The following is an 18,558-nucleotide window of genomic DNA, read 5'->3' on the forward strand; positions in this document are numbered from 1 at the left end:
AAAAGTTGCTCACATAACTACCTATCCCTATGTTCAGGAAAAAAGAGTGCAACCGCCACACTCCTCATGTTTTTGGGAAATTGACTGTATACAAACTCGATGAATCTAATTGCACTAAATGCTTTTGCTAAACCACCCATGGAATACTGTGGAACCAAAAAGAAGGCCGACATTGGAATCACAGGGGATTTCTCCATAAAACCTTATGCCAATTTAAATTTTGTATAACCAGACAAGGAATTAACACATTCGAAAGCAAATTCCAGGGAATCAAACGGGACTGGAATACATATTTTCCATTCCCATTCCCATTCCCGTTTTTCATTCTAATCTTCAATTCCTATGCCTGCCACCAATCAGACCCTTAGAAATCAAATCTTAGTGTGTGATGTTTAAACCAGTGTCCCATTAGTGTGGTGATCACAGCTCATCCCCTACATGCTCAACTCATTCATGGCTTCAGTTCCATATAAATTGGTTTCTTTATGTCATAAATTACAGAATACTGTTAGTACTGCTATATACGTCATTTCTGAAAACCGATTGGTAAATGATACTTTGTTAGTAAAACAGAGATGTTTACCTTTCTTTAAAGTCATCTCTCATAATCGGCTTGACCCAACTACTCCCACTCCTAGTACAAAATTACTAGGTATAGATAACTTATGGAGACACTTTATCCCAACAATAATCCACAAGAAGAATCTAGCCTGCTTCTTTATTAATTAATTAACAATACATTATGACTATTTTAACAAGGAAAACGAGGTGTTAAAAAATAATCATGGCAAAATTAATATATTATTAACAAAGGCTATAGTGCCACTGAAAAACTCCCGAGTACACGTAACATTATGATGCCCGTCTCCCAATACAATGGATGTCAGTTCCTCTCCAGAAAGGGCAGAGAAAGAGAAGGAAAACAAAAAAACAATTTACAATTTATAGTACAATGATTTCCCTTTCCTTGGCCGAACATGGTGCTCAAGGATTTCCCTTATACCCATATCCAATTCTCTCATCACGTCTATTGTTCCTGAACGCACAACACCCCACCGAATAAACCACAATCAGAGCGACCAGCATCACAATATTGATAATAGCGATCTTACGCCAGTCGTGCTTCAAATTTGCCAGAACACCCCCCTTGCAAGAACTGCAATTATAACACAGCTGATCCTGCTCGTTACTCCATGTTTTGCAGTCCACGTCTGTTGAAGTTGAATTGCTTGTTGTCGAAGTCCAATAAGTGGCGTTCACATACGTAAACCCGCAAGAAGTTGGAGGCTTGCAGCACCCCGACTGCAAATTTCAATTCAGATTTGACATGTTATTAGTACAGTCACACATCAAAACTGTAAGAATCGTAACAAACAAAAGAGGCAAGAGCCCATGAAATACTCTATGGTCACAATATTTATGATAAAAAGACAATTTTGGTACGGATTTCAATTAATTACCTGAATTGGGGATAAATTCTTTATGTAGAACTGCTCTGCAACCTCATTGACCGAATCATCGGCAAGGCTTTTGCATACTTTGGCGTCCTGAAGGCAGCTCTTAATTTTGTTCCAGTGGCTGCTCTTCTCCACCCTCTTCTGCAGCCAGTTGGAATAATCTCCCAGCCGGTATTCTTTATACCCTCTACCGGAAACAACCTGTCCAGCGCCCTTATTTGTGACCACAAAGGCGAAGACAGTGAAGCAGAACAAGAGCAGAATGAGAAGAAACATGACTGCCAGATAGACCCAGAGCAACCATGTGACTCTGCAACAGGCACCCACCATGCCGGCGAGAGAGACGATCATAAGAACGGCTCCAATGACAATAACAGGCCACTGAAGAAATTTCTCACAATCAGTATCTGCCTTGGTAGCGAGCCATATTCCTCCGCCCAAAATGGGAATGGACAGCACAAATGTCGCAAAATTAAGCAATCCGATCAAATTGTTGCTGAAACGAACCATTCTGAAACCCCTCCTAACCCTAATTAGGAAATATAAACCCACCCAAGCCTAGAATTCAACTACTATCAGTAAAAAGAAGAATGTAATGTAATTGTGAGAAAGAAGTGGGAATTCAGGGGCATTATATAAAGCAGAGGAAAGTGGTAATGAGGAGGAAACTTTGGGGGTTGCGTCTCCGTGTTTGTAAAACCACGTGTTTTGCTTGCGGGTTTCCTCGAGAGACTTCGTCTTGTTTGGTGCGACTTATGAAAATGATAAATGGGGGATGATGAGGATAAGGTCGGTACTAAACTTATGTTTGCAGGTGTGTCAGGAACTGATAAAAACTCCGTATTTTAAAAACGTGGAGTGTGATGTTTGCAAGGCGGAAGGAAGTTTCTTTATTGGATACTTGTGTAGAGTAAGACACGCTTTCTCCCGCATTCACAATTTTGAAAACACTTTTCATTCGAGTGGGGACCTCATTTCATGTGATCTTTTATGCTTGGCTCACCATGACGTGCTATATTTTTAATCTCTTTCTATTAATAAATTTATAATATACTAGTTACAAATTCACAAAAGGGGGATACAAGATCATTCGCAAGAAGTTCACAAGGTCCAATCCAGAATCAACAATCATTCATAAAAAAAATTAAGTAGCTCCTTCAGAGCAGTTGGAGGGGGTTCATCACGATCATTAAACATTTTTATTTGATTATTATAAGCATTTAAATATAAAAACAATGAGAGATATGATGTGCCAAAGTTTTCCTAATAGGTAGTTAGAAAAGATGGGAAGTACAATTATATTTGATAAAATGGAAATTAAAAATAGTATTAGATATTGAAATGGAGTTAAATTGTAAAAAACATATGTAATAGATGAATATATAGATGAGAGAGTAAAAAGAATAAAAATTGAGAGAATAAATATAATTATAGAAATAGGAAGTGATTAATGAAGATAGGTAGTATAATGATAGAAGTAGGAGAGATAATTAAAAATAAAAGTATCAAAATTCAAAAAAATCATAGTTAATTTATTTATATCTATAAGTTTTAAACCTTTGAGAAAAATATAATTATAAAAAAAAAATTAAAAATATTTCAAATATGTAGATACTATTAAATTTGTAAGACTTAACTTTAAAAAAATAGACATGAAAAATTAAATTTGATAAAAATGATTATTTGTACATGATTTTAAATTTACATGAATTTTATTATACTATATATTTATGTAATTATAATAATTGAATAAGGAAATAAGATGCTAATACTATTTTATATTATTATATTTTTGTTATTTTTCATATTTTCACTATCACTAAATTCATGTGATTATATTTTATTTAATTGAAATATATTACTTTATAACATATTAAGTCCATACCAAGGTTAGTATTATAAACATTAAATGTAGAAAATTATATATTTAAATAGTTCTTAAATAAGTTTTGAGTACTTTTGATAAATCGTCAAAAGTAGTCACATTATTTTTTATTTTTATAATATGTTTACAAAATTTTGATTTAAAATAAATTTTATAATATATAAAAGATTTAACTTTTTCTTTATTGTAATATTTCTACTTAAATTAAATAAGATTATTGACAATATATTGTATTATAATAAATTCAATGATTTCATATAAGTTTACAAATAAAATTAGTAACTGATAATGCACTACTGATTTTAACAAAAAAAATTTTAATTTTAAATTACTTAATAACTAATTTCTATATTTGTAAAAAAAAAAAAGTACATAATTTACTTGTTATTCATAGATTTTTCTTTTAAATATTAGAAAAATAAATTATTAATAATAACCACTTTCTATTGGTCTCTCCATTCGAGCTATACTAATAAAGGTGATATTGCCATTTTGGTTGTTGATTGTTGGTTGGTTCTACTAATCTTTGTGCCATTAGTCATGTTGAATCTCTAGATTATATTTTTAATTGTGTCATTATCCCTCCATTTACAAGGTTTTCGGTTGGTTGTTCTCATGTGTTGATGTTTGTGCTGCATTGCAGGATAGTTTTGTGGCTTGTTTTAGAGATTGTGGTGTGACTATTGAGAGACCCACTCTTGCTAGCTCAATCTCTAATGTTGATGTTGGCCCTATCTCAAGTTCTTTTGCAAGTTCCTATTGGTATTTCCTCTCACAATTCTAGGTGTCCAATATCTGAGGACCCTATTCTATGCTAGGTTAAGGTTGCTAAGGTTGAGGAGGGTTGGATTGCACTGAAGTGTGAAAAAAATATAAGAGGTCTACATCCTCCTTTAATATGACTATAAATCATACTTTGTAGGTGTTTCACCTAAGGTTTCCCTTTGGCCTCTTGTTTTGTAACTCTTTTTGTTTTTTGATTGGATAGATAAGGCTTTCATGCTTAGTTTTTTGGTTTCATGTTAGCTTCTCATGTGTTAGATTCACTTTGTCAAGCATCTTTTATTCTTGATGGTGAGAGTTTCTTGGTCTTCTCCCCTCTCTTGGTTTTGACATTGGCCTTTTCTTGTAGTGTTTGTTTCAGATTGTGATATCTTATTGTTAAGACTCTCATGTTGATCTTTGACTCATTCTTTGTTGAGAGCTTTCATGCTTCATCTTTAGTAGACCATATACATTTTTTATCGAGGAACATCTAATAATACTAATGTAAGTATTTTTTTATTATATATTTAATAGGTTGTTTAATTACCCATTATTATTTTGAAAAATATAAAGAGTGAGACCATTATAAATAATAAATATTAATCATTTATGTGTTTATTTTTAAAACTAATAAATAAAAGGTATAAATAAAATAATTAACTTATTATTAACTATTTAAATTTAAAAACTGGAAAACTAAAAGTTTAATATTAAAGTAGAAATCAATTTAATCTACATTTTTTGGAGGAAATTAAATTTATGCTTATAAAACTTTGTATAGACCAATTAAATCCATAGAAAATAAAATTTATATAACCATGTGAAGTAAACAATAGATATAAGGCAAGAGCCTACAACACAATGGTAAATTGTGAGCCTCTTATTTAGCAGGTCTTGGGTTCAAGTCTACTCAAGTTTAATAAATAATAATAATAAATCATAAAATATAATAAAAATTGATCTTTGCTTCGGCCTCTTACCTATCAAAAAAAAAAAAGTAAACAATAGACATAGAAAATAAAAGTTTATAAAATTTTATAATATGTTTGGTAACCTAATTGAAAAATGAATGTAATATACACATTAACTTATCTTGTTGGTCTATGGTGGGAACTGATCATATTATTGAAAAATGAACTATACATTTGATTGAGTTCTTATATATTACTTTGTGCAATGGAAAGAAAAAAATCAACTTTTTGTTATAGTTTGTAATGTCTATGTTTTATATATAGTATTATTAGAAAGAAAAAGATTTAACTAGCTCATTGTATTTTTCCTTGGGGTTTTAATAGTTTTAATTATTAAAAATTGGAAGAAACAAAGTGTCAATGTGTGTTGTCTACATAATGTATGTATAGGTAGAGGTGTAGTGCAACACATAGTTTATAATTCAACATTTAATACTTGAGGCATATATGCACATCAGAGTTAATTTTGATGGGGACATTATTCTTTTATATTGATATTAAGATTTTTGTTCATTTCATTTGAAGCCCATTTGACAAGGGCCAAGCAAGAGTAGAGGGTTTTCAAGTACGATGATTTGTTCCATTACATTTGTTGGTTTGGTTTTGTAATTGTTTATTGTGAGATAGGAACAAGAGTTGAAAGAGGGTTTTGAGCTATATTACCATCTTCTTATTATGTCTTGTGCAAATGCTCACCCTGGTCCAATCTTTAAGGTGCTCCTCATTTGTGTCCTCTTATCTTGTTCATTTTTGGCTTTCCTCGTGTGGGTGCCTCTTCAATTTTTTTTGTGAAAATCTATGACATATATTTTTTTGCTTTCGGACAAAGCTTGTAACAGCAAACATCATGTTGATAAGTTAGATATAGAGAATGGTTATTAGTGGTTGTATGTTAACCAAAGGTGAAAAATGTCTACTTGTGGACAAGTGTGTATTTGGTGCAACCAACAATAAAACTAATAAGGACAAAGATAAGAAGACACTAGTTTTACTTCCCTCACTCGTTGCCCAATACATTGATATAATTTTATTGTTTCTAGTCCCTCAAATTCTTCATTTTCCTTTTTCAAGATAAATTTTTCTTTTCTTGATATCCTCTAAATTTAATATTCATTTGAACTCTTCTAGAAATTTTATTGTAGTCTAGTTTGTAGGCCTCTAAAATCAAATGCCCATTTGTGCTATTGAGATAACCAATTCTGCTAAACATAGAAAAATTTGGTTTTGTGTACATCTTTTCTAAACATGGACTAGGTTATGTAATAGAGATACCCATTTGTATTAGAGAGGTACCCATGTGTGTTGTTTATATATAATCTTTATTCAATTTCTTACCGATTTTTGTAAGGTTCACTATATAAATTTGCATTCCCAATTAATGGATTTATAAGAGGCATTTGAATGAAAAAGGAGATTTAGCTGACAAGTTACTCAAAAAGAATCAAAGGATTGGAGCCTAAATGTGTCTAAAGAGAAGCAACTTGATTGTGCCCTAGGTAAATATTTGATTTGCCCTTGCAAAAAATCTAAGGATTTTGTGAGAAATGGGGATTATCCACAATTTCTTGCCAATACCACCATTCATACCAATAATTTTTTCATTCTATGACACTCTTCTATACATATTTAGTGATTGCTTATCCTTTTTTCCTTTAACAACCTATCATTCATTATCTAAATTCTTCATTCTATTTTCTTGGATGCTAAAGTTTCTTTTCCACCTCTCCACCTTGGGATTTAATGCAGAATGAGTATATTTATATGAAACCCTTATTGGAGGGGGATTACCCACCTTGGCTATAGGAGGTGGAAGGTTTTACCTAGATCTATTTTTTAAAGCATAATGATAGGTTGAGTGATCCACAAAATTATGTCCATCCCTAACTTTTCTTCATTCTATGAATTGTGAAATAATAAAACTCTATTGATTAGAATTTTATTTACACCAAAAACAAAGGGAGGCTAAGAAGATAATTCAAAGACCAAATTTGTAAAACCTTATAAAGCATGGAGAGGGAGAAAAAAAAAATTTTAATTATGTTTTGAAAGCATTCCATGTTAAGGCTTTCCTATTTTGCATGTAAACTAGAGCCATTTTTCTTACAAATTAATATAATACATTTAAAGATTTAAAGGTCGGTTGAACATTAACCTATCAATTTCTAATAACTTCAACTTTGAACACTTATAACTTAAAAAATATGCATCAAAAATGGAAATTTATTTTTTTGTCCACTAGATATATATGTCAACTATGATGTATTACAAAATCAGTGAAAAATATGATCATTTGCATATATTTGTTTGGTGAGAGAAACTCTATATTTTTTAACATGTAAAAAAAAATTAAAATGGACTTTAAAAATTTTTTAAAAATTAAAATTATTTCTCAAAAGTTTTTAAAAAAATTATAGACATAAACTTCATCCAATTTTACACATTTCATTAGTTTACATCATCTTCATATTCTAAACACAAATGCCACTTTTATGTCATTAAAGTTGAATAGTTAAATTTTTAAGATCCTTTTTTCTTTATAAAAGATGACACAAGCTTGCGCTTTTACCCAAGGTCATTATCTTTGTTCTAGCAACAACAAAACTATATTCTTTTTCCTTCTTCAAAATATTCATACTTTCACACTTTAATCTTCTCGATGAGCGTATGAATAATGTGCTTTCTCTTCTCTACACACACTCACACACACAATAATAGGGTTTAGATCTATCTATTTAAAGATTTTTGGAGAGTTTTCTAGATGCTTCTCTTTTTCACATCTTCATCTAATTGATTGATCATTGCTTATAGGGATCTATTATCCACGCCATAAGTGTGTAATTACCTCTATAACAACCTCTACAAATATTTAATGTCATGTTTGTGTCAATGTAAAATGGTTTACCTCAAAGTTTATGTCATTTCTAACTTGAATGTCCACTTTGTGTTGCTCAACTCATAATGTCCATGATACTCGGCATTCACTGTTCTTTTCTATTATAGCTTGGCCTCAACTATACTCGGTACCTTCTATATAACTAGACATCAATATGATCTTTTTGTTTGCCAATCACTAGGATCGGCTTATATTAAAAATACTTAGCAACCAAAGACTTGTCTGGCTCTTATAGAGCTCGACATATACATGTTTATTTAAAAGTCTTTCATGTGACTCAACCTATATAGAGTAGCTCGGTCATAGTGATGACTGACTAACACTTCCTTGTATATGACTAAGTGTTGAACACTAATAGACAACAAGATTTAGAGATACCAACATCTTAGTCCAATAGACAACTCATCAACCCAATTAGTGATGGGGGAAATGGTAGAGTACATCTCCACACAAACATCATCATTTGTATAATATCTTGCTCCAATAAATATCTCCAAACCTTTTGGAAGAAGCAAAAGGTTTTAATCCACCAAAGCCTTCTTACTAGGAGGTTTTGGTAGGTTAGGTGATCTAAAATTATCCACTAATTGGCCCTACCCCTAGTTTGCATAGCGCAGATAGTCTGTATAAGTAGAAATATGTGGGGCACCTCATCCTTTTATGATCGCATATGATGTTTCACTAACCTTCTATGGTATATGAATGGGGTAACATGAGCATTTTGGCACTTTGTCACTCTATGGGCTCTCACTACATGCCTATCTAAATAATCTAGGAACAATGTGCTCTTAACCATCTGGGCCAAAATATTTGTACCTATAGTACTATATCTAATAGATCCTATGACCGTGCAAGCTAAGATCTGGTAAAATGTCTCAATTGATGCATCATAATAAGGGTTGTATGATTCAAATTTTTGAATCATTCTCATAAGTTATTTCCTAATAAAAGATAGTCTCTCCCTATCAGGAAGGACAAGGGCATTTTCCAATGTCTTCTCTAGCTAAATGTTGTGAGAACATCCTATCTATGGGTATCCTTACTCTAGGAGTACCTTGAGATGAAGCATGTGATGCTTTCCCACTAGAAAACCCCCAAAATGGGCTCCAAACCATTGGTTTCCATGATATATGTAGTATGAAATACAAATGAGAGTAGAATAGATAAACACTACAATTATGCACATGTGAATAGATATAAAATTAGGAAAGTAAAATTATTCAATCTAATACACACGTGCGTATATATATAATGTGTACATTACATCCTTAAACTAGATACATTCAAATAATCTAAAATTAAACATTAGAAACTTGAATTTGCTCGGCAAACAAATTAGATATAATTAGAAATAAGTTAAGAATATATATTATTTACACGTCCCTATAAGAAAAATTAAAACCATATTTTTAATTTAGTACTTGTAAATTAAACGTAGATCCCTTAGGACATTCATTTAAAATCACAATTTACATTTATGTTCTTAAAATCTAAATAAAAATGTTAGTGAGGTGAGAATGAGGAGAGAGAACTAAAGGGGGGAGAGAGTACTTGGAGAGCTTGAACATAAGTTTGTCGAGAGAGAGAGAGGGAGAGAGAGAGAGAGAGAGAGAGAGAGAGAGAGAGAGAGAGAGAGGGGGGGGGGGAGAGAGAGAAAGTAAGAAGAGAGAAATTGAGGAGAGAGAAGAAAGTGAGTTAGGAGAGAGAAAAATTTCAAGGAGAGATAGTAAAGAGAAAGGTGAGAGAATGCGGAGAGAACTTGTGGAAAGTGAGTGAGGAGAGATCAAGAGAAGTGAATGAGGAGAGAGGAAAATTTAAAGGAGAGAGATAGTGAGGAGAGTGAGACTTGAAGGTGAGTCAGGAGAGAGAACTTGCAGAGAGAAAAAGTAAGGTGAGAGAAAGTAAGGAGAGAGAAAACTTGAGGGAGAGGAAAGTGACTGAGGAAAGTGATAGTGACGAGAGAGAGGAGTACTTGGTCGAGTTGGACTCAATTGGCTCCTACTCAATTGAGTACCCCTAGGTATGTCAATGCCAATGTGGACTCAATTGAGTCTCCTGAGTTAGCTTAAACTGGTACTTTCTTGACAACAAAAGGGTCCACAAGTACTTTACCTTCTTGGAAGGCCCTCCCAATTCAAATTCAAACATAAAGAACCAAGGAGGAGGATTTTTATTCCAACTAAACATGATAGATTTAGAAGAGGAAAATATTAGCACCAAATGCCTTACAAAATATGTTAAGCTTATTCATCAGTGAGACCATGTTGTTTTCCTTCAAGTTAAGAAAGAGAGATGTGTTGTCAATTTGTAGTTTAACCATGATAGACAGGCTAAAGGCCAAATGTGCATTTAGATAGGCTTGTGCCTTCTCTATGCTGACTTCATGGCCATAGTCTAATTGCTTCACCTCTCAATATACAGCCCACCTCTCCAATTTCAAAAGGATCCTTTAATGCTTCATATTATCAAAACATAAGTTTTGTAGAATGCAAAAGAGACATTTAGGGATAATTTCCTAATTGATTCAAGATCATGTTTAGATTAATTAATATTCATAAATCTTAGAAATCCCAATTGTTTAGTTGTAGTTATTGCTTTGTGGAATCAATTCATCTCAAGGTCATATAAACTTGGTCATCTGTAAAAGATACTACTATAGGGACACTATTACATTCACATCTTACATTTTGTGATTTATCCCCTCTAATATATTAGTTAAAGTATGTGTCACTATTGACATAACCATTCCACCCCTTTTTGGTGAAATTGTTGGTTATAAACGAATGGCATGTGTGACTGGCTACACTAGAATTATAATTGTTATAAACACAACATTTCCTAATGTGTTCAAATGCATTTCAATGCTACATTTTTTTGGGAAAACCTGTATATACTACATTATGTTAATACTACTATAACTTAAATTCATCCTAAATGATTTTTTTTGTGTAGAAAACACCAAGTCTATAGTGAAACATGTTTGTACAGTGACACTTTACTATAGTTCCTTTTATTATGTAAAGTTTACATTATGCCTCCACATAAGACATATCAGTATATCCCTTGCAGTTCTTTCGATACAATGTTAGGGGAAGAGATGTAGAAACTGAAAGGGGGTCCAATAACCATGATATGTTTGTCACAGATACCCCCAATTACAACTCTTACAAGAGCCCAAAAAATGAAAACACGTGTACTAATAGTCGACCACACATGTACTAATAATTGATCATTCTTAGCTTTTTCGATTTGTGATTGACCAATTTTTACACCATTATTTGGAACATTTCATAAAGACTGTTGGGATATTTAACCACAAGTACTGTTGTTTTTTGAGGTTGTGACTATTGGTGCATGAACATATCAGGTATTGAGAGTGTTTTGAAATGACACTTTTTGACCACTTTGAACTCCATGATTCCTACAAGGAGATTCGTGAATACCCAAAAGTCAAAATCTTAGCTTTAAGCTCTTTAGTCAACTACAAAAATACACCCAAAAAAATGACAAAATCCAACTTGCAATTTAGAAATTCTATGTATGAAAAATTAGCCTCAATAACCACTAGATCTTTTCCCCTAATAAAATGTATATATGATCAACTACCCTAGAAGTTGATCCTTAAATATTTCCCATGTAGACATTAAAGTCTTCATTTTTACATCGTAGCCATTTTCCATATGAAAGAAGCCAGGCTAAGTTTTACAATTAGCGGTATAATATTGATGTGAGGCCTTGGACAACCATGAAATTGATCATGGCCATTCATTATTTGGAAACTATCATATTGAATTCGATAGTGACGTTTAACTATGGCAAGTGGAGTTAGCTGCAGAATCGTCCAATTAAATTGATTATCATTCATTCTTGAGTATTGATAAATCTAGGAATTGATGTGGAATAGTAGTAGTGATGTAATAGGCATAGATACGAAGGGATCACATAGAGGGAGATTCTCAACACATGAGAAAGGGTACTGTATCAACACACATGACTGAAAGTAACAACAATTTTATCCGCATTACAGTTCCAAGGAGAAGGCTTGAATAAAACTTGTCTAATGATTCGAAGACATGAATGGAGGCAGTTGCATGGACTGCAACAATTTCAACAGCTACATCTGAGCACAAACTAGTGAAACACCTATAGTGATGCACTACTATTCATAGCATCCTTTCCATTGTAAATACTTTACTTGCCTTTGTTCATAGCAATATCCTTTTAGTTGTTGTTTAACCTCTTTTCCTTCCGCTTCACCAATGAGCCTGTCACCAATTTCTTAAACCACATTCCAAACATCCTCTTATAAATATCTTAAGACATAAATTATCTCCATAAAAGTCCTATGGAATTGAAGATTCTATACAAGTCCAACCAAAATCATCCCATGATTTGAAGAAATTATTTTCCTGCATTCCTACTATTGGGTGATGCGATGCGCTCCCCTGCCCACAGGTGGTTAATTATGTGGTGTTCCATGTTCACTAACAGTCATGGCTTTTGGTGCAACGGCAAATGGGCCCTACAATTGGTATCAGAGCACGAGGTGTGCAGATTGGAAAATCAGTGTTGAATTTTTTGGAAAGATGGAGGATTTGAAAATAGAGAAATTTACAGGCAAGAATTACAGCCTGTGGAAAGTGTAGATGCGTTCCTTGCTGGTTAAGAAAGACTTGGCTCTCGCAATCGAAGGATAGTCTAAGAAATCGTCTACAATGACTGATGAAGATTGGCAAAAGATGGATGACAAGGCTATGGCATCCATTTTTCTCTCACTAGCGAAAAATGTCTTGTTCAATGTCTCAAATGAGACGTCAACGAAAGATGTTTGGGACAAACTTCAGAATATGTATCAAACGGCGTCAGCTGCAAACAAAATCTTCATTATGAAGAAACTCTACAAACTGAAAATGAAGGAAGGGATTGCAATGTCAAATCATATAAATGATTTGAACACCCTATTATGTCAAGCAAGCTCGGTTGGTATGACTCAAGATGACGAATCCAAAGCAATCATCTTGTTATGTTCTTTACTTGACAGTTGGGATCCCGTAGTTACAGCTGTAAGTACTTCAAGCTCTACGAAGTCAAAGCTGGCCTATGATGAAGTTGTTGCCACTTTATTAAGTGAAGACATGAGAAGGAGTAACAAAGACTCCTCATCCGGTGATGCTCTCACTATGGTCAGCACTGAGAGAAGAGGAAGAAGCCATCATAGAGGAAATAATAATTGCAATCAGTGCAGATCAAAGTCACCCAATCGTTCAACGTCAAGAGGTAGGAATGGTGAATGTTGGTTTTGTGGTAAGCCTGGCCACACAAAGAGAAATTGTCGGGCTTACAAGAAAGCACAAGAAAATGTGAGAAACATGGAAGCAAATACAGCCTATGAGAAAGATGAAAGTGGTTTAGTTCTTTCTACAAGTGACACAAAATCAGATTCTTGGGTGATAGATTTCGGAGCTTCTTTCCATGCTACTTCATGTACGGATTATTTCACAAACTACCATGGTGGTCAATTTGGAGAGGTATTTCTTGGAGACAACAAATCCTACGAAATAATTGGCAAAGGTGACATTTTGTTACTGCTGGAAAATGGAGGGAAATGGTTGTTAGAAGATGTTCGCCATGTTCCCAAATTAAAGCGAAATCTAATTTCGGTTAGTCAGCTCTTTGCCCAAGAATATTATCCATTCTTATATCCGGATACTTGGAAAGTTACCAAGGGTTCAAGAATAATTGCCAAGGGAAAAAAAGTTGGCAATCTTTATCTCCTTGAGAAGCCTACTGAAATAGGGGCTGCTATGACAGTCATGGGCAGCGATGCAGCACTTTGGCATCAAAGATTAGGCCACATGAGCAAAAAGTGCCTTGAGATAATGCTCAAAAGGGATCAACTATCGGGTCTCCAATCAACAAACTTGCAATTTTGTGAACATTGTCTTTACGAAAAACAAAAGCGGGTCAGCTTCTTGAAAGATGGACATGATCTCAAGGAGAAACCATTGGAACTTGTACACTCGGATGTCTTTGGTCCGGTTGAGGTAAGCTCTTTAGGAGGTTCAAAATTTTTTGTTACATTCCTTGATGACTGTACTAGGAAAGTATGGATATATATGATGGCAAATAAATCTGAAGTCTTTTCTAAGTTTAAAGTTTTCAAAGCTCTTGTTGAAAACCAAAGGGGCCATAAGATCAAATGTTTAAAAATGGATAATGGAGGTGAGTTTTGTTCGCTGGAGTTCGACAATTATTGTGCAGATAATGGTATTCGGAGGGTGAAAGTTGTGCCCTACACCCCTCAAGAAAATGGGGCAGCGGAAAGACTCAATAGGACAATAATGGAGAAAGCTCGGTGTATGCTTTCTAATGCAGGATTGGGAAAAAAATTTTGGGCTGAGGCATGTAATACAGCTGTATATCTCATTAATCGAAGTCCTTCTTCAAGGTTGAACTTCAGAATTCCAGAAGAGGAATGGCAAGGTAGAAGACTCTCTTATTCTCATCTTAAATTTTTTGGTTGTCAAGCTTTTGCACATGTGCCCAAAGAAAAAAGAAGCAAGCTGGATCCTAAATCTAAGCCAAGGAAAGTGCCTACCTAATCAATTAAAGAAAAACAAAATAAAAAGATCTCTACATAATATTTAGGTTGCAAGTGTTTTTTTTGGAAGAGGCCAAGTTATATGTTTCTCCATCAATGATGTAGTCTTCCTAAGAGCATTTGGAAGAACATCTAATTGATTGTTACCATTCAACTTTTTTTGTCAGTCTTCCTTCACAATCTTTCACTACCTACCAAATTCAAAAAAAAGGGCTCTAGATGCCTAAAAAACCCTAAGGCTGGTTCATGTCTTTCGACTTTGAATAACTTCAAAGTCATTACACTAATATTACTTGCCTGATTACACTGACTTGCAAAGATCATGGAGGTATCACACTCCAATGTCTACAAGGGCCTCGAGTGCAAACTCTTGTCACAACTGAAACCCCACTCTTTCACATATCCACTTCAATAAAATGTGGAAAAATGCACACTTGAATGCATCAATGCCTTCTCTCATCGATTCTTTCTCAATATTTGCTTTAAAATTATTTCTAATGCTATTGATTCACCATTGTTCATGTTGGACTTTAAAATAATAGTCTCAATAGGGATTTTTCATCACAAGGATAAAAACTCAAAGAAGAGAGATGCCAACACTATCTTGGCCCTCCAAATTTAAAAGACAAAAGAGTAAGAGATGGGGAGTAGTAGAGAGACGAAGATTGAGAAGTAGAGGGATGTGGAGGGTAGGGAGGAGGAAGCTAGAAATAGAGATAAAAATAGTATGAGAGGATGAGAGAAAATAGATAGAAAAATACATATAGATCAATGAAGAGATGAGATATAGATATGATGAGAGGAGAGACAAACAAATTGACTAATTAGCCAATAGGCTTAACGTGTGAGGTTGCTCGCATACGAATGACTCAAATACATGTCTTACACCTTATACCATTGTTTTTCCTAGTTTTGAACTATGTGGAAACCGTTGTGTAGGTCATCGTTGAATAGACTACCAAACCTAGCGTGAGTCGGGTTTTGTGTGTTAGGCTTCTCGAATAGAATGCAAATAATCAACTTTAGAAAAAAAGCATGTTTTAGATATTGGACCTTAGACTATTAAATCTATGCAGACTGATATTCTTTGGCCACCCTTAAACATCACACACTAAAGAGAGAATTAAGCTTGGAAAAAATAAGTCAACTTTAACTATTTAACACTTTTAGTATTAGAATAAAGCTTAATGATTGATGTTTAAACCATCTCATATCCTTCACACTCTTTTGCTTTGCTATGATAAATGAGGGTACCTCTTATAGACCAATCCGTGGCTATTTTCCAAAGCTAGGAATCTTATAGTTACTTTGATATGAATGGAGGCATTGGCGATTACGCAGGCTGGAGTTCAGACACGCTTGTCGTTGCCACTATTTTGATCTTTTCTCTATCTATTATTAAGTTTCCAAATTATTTTTTAATCATTTTGATTATATGAATGTCTTGCCAAAGGAAGAATAAGCTATTCGAAAGATGAAATGATTTATATCCTGATTGCGCAGACAACATGCACCCGCGTTTTCCAATAGCAATGCATACAACTTCTCTGTAGGTTAATTTGTGTTTCTCCCTGAGCTGCGTATTTCTATCATTTTCATTAGAGTTTGAGGCTTTATTTCTAGGAACCATCGAATCTCTGGTGGCTTCACCATAGCCAGTGTACATCAAGCACCAAGGTGGAGTGCATCTATATTGTCAACATGATGTCACTACACTGTTCCTGGTGACGTTGGATCATCACACTTGATGCATCCTGAAGCTCCGAGGCCTTGACGAAGAGTTCTGCAGTGATCTCAAGGGTACTATCCGTTCTCTGTTGAGTCTGGGCTGAGAACGGGTAGGGGAATGTGTGCTTCAAGAGTAGATTAATAAGTTCTGACTAATCTACTGTTGACTTTATGTTCTAATGATTAACTGTGATTTTAAAAAGTTAATAACTTTAATTTCATCATTTGCAATTTCTTTCCATTTTTATTGTTGTCTAATCATATTTTTATTTTTATCTAATCACATATTTATGGGTGTCATAGTTTCTCAAATTCTCTTTGTTGTAAAAAATATCCTATAATTCATTTTAGAAGCAAATATTAAACAAAGATTTAATTTTTTTAATAAGATAATTAAGTATAATCTTATTGATAAAACTAGAATCAATGAATGTTAATGTTTCATTTCACATGAGAGGTACATTGGTGTGAACCACTACTCATGAAACATGGGTCAATGAGTTCAACTCAAAACTTACACGTATCAATCTAAATACAAATGACTAAAAAGTGCAAAGCATAGTTAAAATAGATAATTAATGTAGCATACCATCACTTTTGTTTTATGAAAAAATAATATCTCATGTATTCAATATATAAAATATTGATTTAATTTCAAATTTTTAATCCTAAAAATGTAGAAAATAAAATATAAAGATAACAAACAATAAATAAATAAATACCATTTACTTAAACTAAAATATATATAGTGTGTTTAACTTTTATCATTAGTCTGGTATCATATTTCAAGCATTAGTCTGGTGTCTGTTTCTGTTACAAGATTCAAGAAGAGTTGGCAGATTAACGGATTTTCGGATGATTCATTGATTAACAAAGGAACAAATGTGTTCCTTATAAAGAATTACAAGGACGTTGTTTCTAAAAGAAACAACGTAGATTGAAGACGGAATTAGAAACAAAACTAGAGACACGATAGGAAACATTCCTATCTGGACTGAAGAAAAAAGAGACGGGATAGGAAACATTCCTATCTAGATTGAAAGACGGACTACAGACAAGTAGTTGACTATTATAGAAAGTATAAGATATTATCTTAATACCCTCCCTTAATGGTCAACGTACGGATGTCGGAACATTCTGTGATAACTTAGACCCTCCCTGGATCTACAGAATGCTGAAACCAAGAAGCTTTGCCAAAAGAGTGCTATGACTCAAAATAAGTTGCATTTACAAAACTTTGTTTTTGTGGAAAAAACGGTAAAACCCAGAATCTCACGCAACCTTGCGTATTATAGACAACTTGAAATGATTTTTGAGGAGAAAATCAACAAACCCAGAATCTCACGCAACCTTGCGTATTACAGACAACTTGAAATGATTTTTGAGGAGAAAATCAACAAACCCATAAAAACAGAAATAGATTCAGAAGGCAAAAAATGCAGCTTCGCCTTGATCAGGAAGCTCGACAACTTGTGTTGTTGGCTGGGAAGCATTTTGCCTTGCTTGGGCAGCCAAACATTTTCGGCACTCGAACTTCATATGGCCGAACTTGTGACAGTAATTACACTGCACATTTTGCTTCATAGAGCCATCCAGGGATTGAGCAGAAGGTTGATGCTGGAAAGGCTGAGAAGACTAATGGTTGCCGATGTCTTTTTGAAAGGATTTTGCAGCAAATGCCTGCTCTGAGGAGGCTGTAGAAGCACTGCTGCCAAACTGTTGTTTCCAACGATCCTGCTGCAGAAGTTTGGTGCATAATTCTGGAAACTTCAAATCAACATTAGTTGACGTAATGTTGAGTGTTTCTATGAAGTGCTCATAGGATGATGGTAGACTTTTCAGAGTGATGACTACCATATCCTCTTCCTCCATTTTCCGACCAATAGCTTCGAGCTGATCACGGATGTCCTTAATCTTTGTCAGATGCTCTTGTAAGGACATACGTTCATCCATCATAATGGAGAACAACTGATTCTTTAGAAAGAATGCCCGACTTTTGTCAGATGTTTGCTCCTTCAGATATTTCCAGATTTCTGCAGCTGACTTGCCTGAAGGAATCTGTGGTAGCTGATCATCGATAACAGAGAGCTTAAGAAGCATAACAGCCTCTCGCTTGCGATCATCAAACTTGTCCTATTCTACTTGGTCAGAGGTCGGACGAGTCTTTGTGCCTAGAACAAGCTCATCCAAACGATGATATTCGAAGATGGTTAACATGCGCTGCTTCCAATGATTATAATTGTCGCCATTGAATCGTA

The 18,558-nt window shown here is 34.0% G+C and overlaps 1 protein-coding gene across 1 annotated transcript; it reads right to left on the reverse strand.

Annotated features, from left to right (window-relative positions):
- Window positions 1–771: 771 nt before the first annotated feature.
- Window positions 772–2,062, reverse strand: LOC149566142 (tetraspanin-8-like). The gene is made up of 2 exons (XM_089819566.1): window positions 1,461–2,062; window positions 772–1,302 (listed from the first exon to the last, which is right to left on the reverse strand). The coding sequence occupies exons 1-2, from the start codon at window positions 1,965–1,967 to the stop codon at window positions 985–987; spliced, it is 825 nt and encodes a 274-aa protein (XP_089675692.1). The 5' UTR covers window positions 1,968–2,062; the 3' UTR covers window positions 772–984.
- Window positions 2,063–18,558: the final 16,496 nt, after the last annotated feature.

The sequence above is a fragment of the Cupressus sempervirens genome, chromosome 3, assembly GCF_028749045.1.
Source record: "Cupressus sempervirens isolate cs-2001-9-10 chromosome 3, ASM2874904v1, whole genome shotgun sequence".
NCBI lineage: Eukaryota > Viridiplantae > Streptophyta > Pinopsida > Cupressales > Cupressaceae > Cupressus > Cupressus sempervirens.

Coding starts and splice junctions, on each gene's coding strand:
- LOC149566142 (XM_089819566.1), bottom strand. CDS start 1,967: ATGGTTCGTTTCAGCAACAATTTGATCGGATTGCTTAATTTTGCGACA. Junction 1,303..1,460: donor AGAATTTATCCCCAATTCAG/GTAATTAATTGA, acceptor TGAAATTTGCAG/TCGGGGTGCTGCAAGCCTCC.